We start from the raw sequence: 9,456 nt of genomic DNA on the forward strand, positions 1-9,456 counted from the left end.
TCTTACATTCTTCTTATATTTCCATTTGAGGGTGAGTCTACCCTGGGGCTGGACCTCAAAGCTGTTGTGGCCTCCTCCCATATTGGGGAACTCATTTTTTCATCAGCCTCAGTCCCTGCCTGCTCCAAGTGACTTCTAGGGGGATTAAACTAGTCTCAGTTGAGGGTCAGTCCTTCTTTAAGTCTGGTGCAGCCCTACATGCTGACTTCCTACTTTAATTCCATTCTTTATTTCTCTGGCTGGGCTAAGTGAGTGGCTGCTGCATCTGAAGAATTGGGGGAGGGTAAAGATGGCATCCTATGCATAGTTTCTGCCACTTTGGGATTCACTAACTTGGGGACTACCCCAGGCAAAATATGGTCCTGCCCTCCCATATCTCTTCCACCTGTAGCTGAACAGAGTTGAGTTCCACTGTTTGTTTCCACAGAATTATGGAGTAAGGGCAGGGCCAGTGTGTGCCAGCACAGCCTGTTAGCAGTAGGGAGACTCCTGAGCGTGTCCCAGAGCACAGGCTGGTGGTTGGTCTGTATGTACTTCTAAAGCAATGGTGCCAGAGGGAGCGTGATGTTCTTCAGTGTGAGTTCTTGAGGCTGTTACTTCACTGACAGCTATAGTTGCTGGACCTCTGGGACCTAATGCCTTGTGGGCTTTAGCATTTCCTTTTTTTTTTTCTTTTTGAGACTTAATAGGGACTAGAGGAAATACTGAGTCTTCCATCTTGTTGGTCATGTGACCTCATGATGTTCTATTCCTGCCTTCTGTATTTTCTTTTTTTTTTTTTGGGGGGGGGTGAAGGTAGGGCAATTGGGGTTAAGTGATTTGCCCAAGGTGACACAGCTAGTTTTTTGTGTTAAGTGTCTGAGGTCAAATCTGAACTCAGGTCCTCCTGACTCCAGGGCCGGTGCTCTATTCACTGCACCACCTAGCTGCCCCTCACCCTCTGTATTTTAGAGATAAGGAAGTGGAGGCCAGATAGATGATGCAAGTTGCCCAAAGCCACAAAAGAAGGATTCAGACCCAGATCCTCTGGGATCCACTGTCCTTCCCATTTAGGAAGATCAAATAACCTCTGCATTGGGAGGGACCTCTGGGATCCTCCAATCTGACCTAGATCTGACTAAGAACACTCATTTTAACAAAGGGTCCCTGTCCCCTTTGGCTGGTGACTTATGGCATCAGCAGCAGCAGAGCCGGGGAAGTCCAGCCTCAGTGGTTCTTAGGATGGCTCCCTTCTGCTGCTGAGGCTAGACTGGGCTTTCCAGTGGAAGAGGGTGAGGTCCCAGGAAGCAGGATCTGTTGGGTCCATCATAACTTCCTGACAGAACTGAGCAAAGGGCTCTGATGCTTGCCTTAAGCATCCTTTCCTTTCCTCCTTAGGGAGAAGAGGCTCCAGCCAGTGAGCTGCCTGGCCCGGTTCCGTGCCTTCTTCACTGCACCTGTGGTCATCTTCCACCTCAACATCCTCTCCTACTTCACCTTCCTCTGGCTCTTTGCCTACGTGCTCATGATCGATTTCCAGCCCACGCCATCTTGGAGAGAGTACGTCATCTACTTCTGGCTTTTCTCACTGGTGTGTGAGGAGACACGGCAGGTATTGTACACAGAGCTTCCCCCCCACCTGCCAACCCCTAAAATTGGGTCCTGGATCCCAGCCCTCCCCAGAGATGGCCATGGCTTTTATGCTTTGTCCTGACACACTGAGCCCCCTCTGCTTTCTGTAAAGTAGCTGACAGTCATCTTCTGGGCAAATCTTCTCTTGGTCAGTTTTTGCCTTCTGGGGAGTGAAGCCATGGATTTCTAGTTCCTTGTTGGACACCATATAAGACTTAAGAAGGAGTGCTGGGAAGTGAACCAGTATCCCATTGATGTTGAACATTATAGATTGTTAGAGTCAGAAGCAAGCTCCCGGGTCATCTTCCTCTTCTCTCTGCCCCATTACATAGAATTTGAGAGTCCAGCATCTGAGGCAGAATGCTTTTGGGAGGGAAATTGAAGTTAAGTGACTTGCCCAAGGTCACACAGCTAGTTTTTGTGTTAAGTGTCTGAGGTTGGATTTGAACTCAGGTCCTCCTGACTCCAGGGCCAGTGCTTTATCGAGAGGCCTTATTTTTCTTGAATTAAAGATTCCAGGGGAACAAAATACATGTCAATAGAATTGAGAAATACAGGAAAATATGGTTTTTGCTTGGTACATCAATGAATCAATGGTTAAGCCATGAGCTTGTTGACTTTGAAAGACCAAACAGGATGGAGAAAGACTGGTGTTTGTTTAGGAATGCCCTCCAAGGAGTAAGTTATGTTGGGCACTTCATGTGTGTATTACTTTAGTAAGAACTGGGCCCTGCCCAACAGTCACACAGAGACCACTCCATACTTAATTTTGACCTCCTACTGCCCCTCCTCTGTGTCCCTTCACATGCTAGGCAGTACCTCTGACCAGTCCTCCTGAAGAATGCAGGGAACCCTTGATGTTTCTTGTTGGGCTATGAAAGCTGATCATAGGCATCCATGGGCACCCTCACCCAAGTCTCTGGTCACCCTAAATTTGCCCTCAGGATGGGTGTACCATATCTAATTCTGGTCCCACAGTACCTATACTTGGCGACCCAGACATGGTTGTGGCCAGAATCACCTGAAGCACAGAGTGCTCAAGCCCTGGGCATCTGCCTGAGGCTGTCCTCCCTTCTCTCCAGACCCTGCTCACAGATGGGTGTGCCCAGGGAAATCCCAGGGTTGCTTCTGGCCCTTTGCCCATGCTGTGTTTCTCTTCAAGCTTTTCTATGACCCGGATGGCTTTGGACTCCTGAAGATGGCCTCCTTGTACTTCAATGACTTCTGGAACAAGCTCGATGTTGGCGCCATCCTCATCTTCATAGCTGGGCTCACATGCAGGCAAGTGCCCAAGACTCCACTCTGGTCTAGTCTTAGTCCATCTGTGCTCTTGTCTCCTCACCTCCCCCTCACTATTAATCCCCCCCTTACCATTAATCTCTCCCACCCATGAAAAAGCTGAGAGTTCATTTGTTTTTAAATTTTTGTTCTCCACTTAATAAGCATCAACGAAAATGAACATTGTATATACAAACTAGTTCAGAGACAGGATTGCACAGCAAGCTGCGGATCCATCTTTTCTGGACAGCTTGCTTTACCCCCTTTAAGTATATCATGTCTCCAACCTGTAGCTTTCCAAGCTGCCCTGGCTGTCTGGGATTTCTTCTTTCCTTTCATCTTCTCTCTTGCCCCTCTTTCCTTTTTCATTTCTTTTGGGAACTCCATTGCTGGCCTCCCTTCTCCCTCCCACTTCCCAATACCCACTCAAAGTAAAACAAAAACCTTGTGACAATAAATTCCACATTTGCTGAGTCCAAAAATGTATGTCTCATTCTTCACCCTGAGTCCCTTACCTCTCTTTCAGAAGGTGGATGGGTGGCATGTTTCATTATCAACCTCTGGAGTTGTTGCGTTTCAGTCATGTCCGACTCTCTGCAACCCCATGTTGGGTTTTCTTGGCAAAGATACTGGGAGAAGTTTGCCATTTCCTTCTTCAGCTCATTTTACGGACAAGGAAACTGAGGCAGTTAAGACGCTTGCCCAGGGTCACACAGCTAGTAAATGTCTGAGGCTGGACTTGAGCTCAGGAAGATGAGTTTCCCTCACTCCAGGCCTGGCGCTCTATGCACCATGGTGCCACCTACCTGTCCTCTGTCCTGCATTGGTCTGAGTCCAATGTTGTTGATTTGGTTTTTTAAACTTTTATTTTATTCTTCAATGAACGAACACCCATTTTGCTCCCTATTACCTGCCCCCATCTGAAAAGCAAAACAAAACACCAACATTTTTGTAACAATTATGCATAGTCAAACAAAATAAATTCTCCCCTTTTCTTATGTCCAAAAATCTGTATCTCCTTCTGTATCTTGAGTCCCCCACTTTAGTCAGTGGTGGGAAGGATGCTTTATCATCTGGAAATGTGGTTGGTCATTGAATTAATCAGAGTTCTTAAGTCTGTGCTGTTGATGTTATAGAAATTGTTCTCTGTGTTTTATTTAATTCACTTTGCATGCAAATCTTCCCAGGCTTCTCTGAAACTGTCCCTTTAATGATTTCTTATGGCACGATAGTGTTCTATCACATTCCCATTCTCCAGTAAATATATGGGCCCCTTTCCTCCATCTTTGATCTTTTTGGGGCAGATCCCAGTGCTATTACAGCTCAGGAACTCTTAGGCAATAATCCCAAAGTGTTCTCCCTAGTGACCAGTTTAGAACTTTACCAACAATGCATGCATATACCTGCTTCCTCATGGCCTCTTCAGCATTTGTGATTTTTCTTTGGGTGGTCATGAGATAGAAACTTAGAGTTCTCTTAATTTGCATTTCTCTATTATTTTGGAACATTTTAAATTATATTATCAATTATATTGATAGTTTGTGTTTCTTCTTTTAAAAACTATCAATTGGAGAATGGCTTTTATTTTCATAAATTTGAATCAATTCCCTATATATTATATTTCTATGGTGTGAATTGTCATGTGGTGTGACCCAGACCTAATATTTGCCAGACTGGTTTGGGTTAAGTAGTGAGTTCTTGCCCAAGTATCTGTTAATTTGGGCAGAAATCATTGCTCTTCCATTCTCCCTGGACTCTGGACTGGCTGTCCTTTGGTTTCTGTGGCCTCTCAACAGAAGACTTTTTTCACCTCTCAGATCATTAGCACCTTTGCTGGAGAGAAAAGCCCGGAAATGCAGAGCCCAGGTTGGCCAACTTCCCTGTTAGCCAGGGTTATAATGAGCTGTATTAATCTCCTTATTGAGAATGACAGTTACAGCTATGGATTTGTTCCTGTGTCCCACCTCTGTGTGTGGGAGGGCTGGAGCTCACAGGAGCTTGGTCAGGGGTAGTCTGACCTGAAGCCAACACCCCAGGGCTATCCCCAAACCCCTGGCCTGGCAGTCCAGGCCAAGGAAATCTGCTATGCTCCCTTTAAAAGCACAATATAAAACCCCTATAATTTTTATCATACTCAGTTGTCCTTACCCTCATCTTTTTCCCCTTCTTTTCCTCCTGTCCTCCTTCCCATTCATCTTCTTCCTCCTTCAGACCACATACCCTCACTTGACTTCTGGAGCAGGTTCTGTTTTGTGACCAAACATGTGCTTTGGGGGATGGAGGGTTCCAGGTGGTTTGGGGTAGCCCAGAATGTTCTGACCTCTGTTCTCTATAGTTTGTTCTGGCCTCGGGGGATCCCCTCCTGGCAGACAAAAAGCTGCCAAGCTTCCCTTCCTGGAAATGTCTTTCTCTGGCCTGTGGGAAGTTCCAGGTTCCCTCATTTCTGACTCTCCCCTGTGCTAACCAGGCTGATCCCAGCCACCCTGTACCCAGGAAGGATCATACTGTCTCTGGACTTCATTATGTTCTGTCTGAGACTGATGCACATTTTCACGGTTAGCAAAACTCTGGGGCCCAAGATCATCATTGTGAAGAGAATGGTGAGCCCCTGCATGTGAGCCCACCCTGAGGGGGTGGGGAGGAGCATGATGGCATATGCAGGGAGCATGGGGCCAGAGGGCCCCCTTGCCTGGACACCTGCCCCCAAACCAGCCTGCATGGGCTGAACCATGGCAGGTTCACCAAGGAGGCAGAGGATTGGAAGGTAGCTGCCCCTCATTTTAGAGTGAGATGGGGAGACTTGCTTGAGGTCATACAACGAGGCCATGTTAGATCTGCAGTCCCAATGTCTAGCCTGGTGTCCCCCCATTGCAGATCATGAGTGGTCTCAGGCAGTGGCCTGGGGGGGACATTCCTGAAGAGTCTGGGCAGACGGTCCATCTCCCGATCCCAGGGAGCCCTTGATCAGCCTGCACACCCAGGAAGGGCAGCAGCATAGCTGTACTTGTGGCCATCACATAGTCTCGGGCTGGGCCGGGCCATGTCTGTGTGGGTGCTATGCCAGGGCTCTGGAGGGGGCAGGGAGGCCCCAGACCATGTCCATCAGCTGCTCTACCCCTGTTGTTGCAGATGAAGGACGTCTTCTTCTTCCTCTTCTTGCTGGCCGTTTGGGTTGTGTCCTTTGGGGTCGCGAAGCAGGCCATCCTGATCCACAACGAGAGTCGGGTGGACTGGATCTTCCGAGGGGTGGTTTACCATTCCTACCTAACCATCTTTGGGCAGATCCCGACCTACATCGATGGTACCAGATTCAGATGCTCTCCTTGTTTGCAGTTCTGCGCTAAATGTAGATAGGGGGCTCCATGATGCCCAGACGCTTACTAGCTGTGAGACCCTGGGAGTCACTTACCCAACGTCGGCTTGCCTCAGTTTCCTCATCTGTAAAATGGGGATACCAACAGAACCTACCTTCTAGGGTGGCAAAGCTCTTAACACAGTGCCCCACGTAGTAGGTGTGTCCCAAGTGCTTTCCCCCCACGGCAGCTTCTGCCCTGCCCAGGGAGATGAGTTTTGAGGGGGAGATATTGGGATTTTGGTTTCTTATGCATCCGAGATGGACAGGGGAATTCCTGGAAGTGAGCAGCCGTATGTCAGGGAGGAGCTCTTCGCCTTTTCTCAGGTGACCCCGTTTGGCTGTCAGCTGCTGAAGCCCATGGGTGGGTCCCCGCCAAGAATCGCAGTTTTACACCATGATAAAACACAGAAGGTCACGGAGGAAACAAGTTACAGGATAGAAAAGGAACCGGCCCCTTCGGCCAAGCCCAGGCCAAGAGCTCCCGCCCCGCCTCGTGCCCTCCTCCTTTTCTTTCCCGTGGCCTCTGGGCCTGTGGGGAGCTCCCAGTGTGGAAGCGCCCTCTCTGAGTGCAGTTCTGCCCGCGCCTCAGTGGCGCCAGGGAAGTGAATGGGTCTCCCCACAGCCAGCGGCGCTGGGACCCAGAGTTTCCCGGTCGGACAGTGAGCGCTGACTCCGTCTGATTTCGTCCGCAGGGGTGAACTTCAATCCGGAGCAGTGCAGCCCCAATGGGACGGACCCCTACAAGCCCAAGTGCCCCGAGAGCAGTGAGGTCAGCAACAAGCCCGTGTTCCCCGAGTGGCTGACGGTCATCCTGCTCTGTCTGTACCTGCTTTTCACCAACATATTGCTCCTCAACCTCCTCATCGCCATGTTCAAGTGAGCCCCGTCCTCAGGGGCCCGGCCAGCCGCTGTCCCCGCCCGTGGGACTGGGGCGGTGAAGGGGGCAGATGAACTGGAGGGGGCCGGTGCGGGCTCCAGCAAAAGGTGCTGGGCTGAAAGAGGGGCCCTGGGGGCAGCTCCTGGGAGCAGCTCCTGGGAGCTCCGCGATGCTATGCAGGGGCCTGGGTAGCCATGGCCGGGTCACGTCCCCTCTCTGGGCCTCACTTTAGGGAATGGGAAGCTTGCCTGGGTGGCCCTCGCAGCCTGACTTGCTGGGGGTCGCCGGGCGGGGGCGTCACCGGCTGTCCCCCTCCCCCGCCCCAGTTACACGTTCCAGCAGGTCCAGGAGCACACGGACCAGATCTGGAAGTTCCAGCGGCACGACTTGATAGAGGAGTATCACGGGCGGCCCCCGGCGCCCCCGCCCTTCATCCTGTTCAACCACCTGCAGCTGTTCGTCAAGAGGGTCATCCTGGGCAAGCCGGCCAAAAGGCACAAGCAGCTGAGTGAGTGCGCGCAGGCGTGAGCTCGAGGACGCAGGCAGCGCAGGACATGCATGGGCACGGGCGGGCACGTCCCCCACCCACACACATGCCAGTGCCTGCCCTCTGGCCCTCGTCCGTGCCATGAGCTGGGGGCCGCCGTCTTCCGGGAGGGGACAAAGGCCGCCGGGATCGTTACTGCCGGCTCTGGCCTTGCAGTCCAGGAGGCCTCCGATGTGACGCTGCCTTCTCCTGTCCCCTGCACCTGCCCGGTCGGGCCAAGCAGGAGGATGGAAGGGAGGAGCAGCCTTGGCCTGGTCAGTCCAGGCAGGGCCCCTCGCTGCCTCTCCCCGCCTTCCCGCACCCTAGTCCATCTGGCATTCTAGAGAAAAGACAGGCCTATGGTCTTTCTCATGATGGCAGTGAGCCGTTATTAGGTCTTAGATGGGCTCAGCACTGGGGATACAAAGAAAGCGAAAAGCCAGTCCCTGCCCTCACGGAGCTCCCAGTCTAATGGGAAGACAATGTATCAGAAGAGGGTGAAAAGCAGGGAGGGTCTGGGGAGGGGGGCGCTGGGGGAGAGGAGAAGAGGGGTGTCCTGCACCTCTCCTTAAACGAAGGCCCCGGGAGGAGCTCTCCAGGGTCTAGGCTGCGCCATTTCCCTTCAGAGCAGGGGAAGGGGGAGAATGAGGAGGAGGGAGGCAGCCAGTGGGAGACGATGAGGAAGCAGCATCGGCTGCTTTGAGGACAGGGCCAGCATCTTGCTGTTGAGTGGCAACAGTCTGAGTAGAGGCACAGATGGTCTTCCCTGGGCTGTTGTGAGTTGGAGGATGTAGGTGATTGGTCCGAGCACTGTTTTCACCTTATGAAAGCTCCCTCTTCCCTTCTCCCTTTTCTGCCCAGGGGTTTGGGTTACCCCTTAGCCACCAGCTGGAACCAGCTGGAACCTGAGGACATGGGGCGTGTACTAACTGTTCGAGGCAAGTTCAGGCTGAGATTTCCTGAAGTCGGGCACCTGCAATGGGCAATGAAAGCATCTGGGCTCTGGGGAGCCAGTGAGGCAGCCCCAGCAAGTGAGGAGCTCAGGGGAAGGGACCTTTGCTGGACCCGACTGGGCATGTGTTGTTGGCAGTTTGGGTCCCAGAGCTTTTCAGGTTTGGGCTGAGTCCTCTAGGGTTCCCCTGCCCCAGCCCAGTGTCTTTTAAAATTCTGGCTTCCCAGGCCTCTGGGGTCTCTCCTACCACAGTGTCAGATGACACATCCTTGTCAGTAGGCTGGGTTCTCACCAATCCCCCTCCCCTTGAGGGCAGGGACTGGGTCCTTTGGGCCTGTGTCTCTAGCCTGAGCACAGTGCCAGACCCACAAGAGGCCTGTTGGGCTTGCACTGAACCAAGCCTGGCTCCCTCACCCCACCCTCTTATCTGGATCCTGGAGCGGTGGAGGAGACCAGAGGACAGGCAGCTGGTAGGACTGCTCCAGGGTCCTGGGCACTTCTCAGATGGGAGTCGAGACCAGTCAATCTCTGTGCGTGGTCCCTCTCCCTCCCTTCCCCAGTTCCTGGCCCGTGACCCACCAGCCAGATCCTGGTGGGGCTGTCACCCCAGACCTTTGGAAATGCTGGTTTCTCCTTCTTTGACTCCCTCTCAACAGAGAAGAAGCTGGAGAAGAATGAGGAGGCCACTCTGCTCTCCTGGGAAATCTACCTAAAGGAGAACTACCTTCAAAGTCAGCAGTACCAGCTCAAGCAAAGGACGGACCAGAAGATCGAGGACATGGGCAACAAGTAGGACCAAGCTCTGGGCAGGGGTCACTGGGGTACCAGCCCCTGGGCAGGGGTGCCAGGTGGGCAGG

General features: G+C 52.1%; 1 protein-coding gene across 1 annotated transcript in view; it reads left to right on the top strand.

Moving 5' to 3' along the window:
* The window catches only part of TRPM2 (transient receptor potential cation channel subfamily M member 2), a 43,320-nt gene that overhangs the window by 23,267 nt on the left and 10,597 nt on the right, over positions 1-9,456 (top strand). Inside the window, exons 16-22 of the mRNA XM_069100285.1 lie at positions 1,378-1,591; positions 2,774-2,892; positions 5,357-5,489; positions 6,019-6,190; positions 6,937-7,120; positions 7,448-7,629; positions 9,256-9,388. Coding sequence (XP_068956386.1) covers positions 1,378-1,591; positions 2,774-2,892; positions 5,357-5,489; positions 6,019-6,190; positions 6,937-7,120; positions 7,448-7,629; positions 9,256-9,388 — 1,137 coding nt within the window. The remainder of the gene's footprint in view (positions 1-1,377; positions 1,592-2,773; positions 2,893-5,356; positions 5,490-6,018; positions 6,191-6,936; positions 7,121-7,447; positions 7,630-9,255; positions 9,389-9,456) is intronic.

The sequence above is a fragment of the Petaurus breviceps genome, unplaced genomic scaffold (genome assembly GCF_028583685.1).
Source record: "Petaurus breviceps papuanus isolate PSGF00001 unplaced genomic scaffold, PetGlider_PUasm1.0 387, whole genome shotgun sequence".
Lineage (NCBI taxonomy): Eukaryota > Metazoa > Chordata > Mammalia > Diprotodontia > Petauridae > Petaurus > Petaurus breviceps.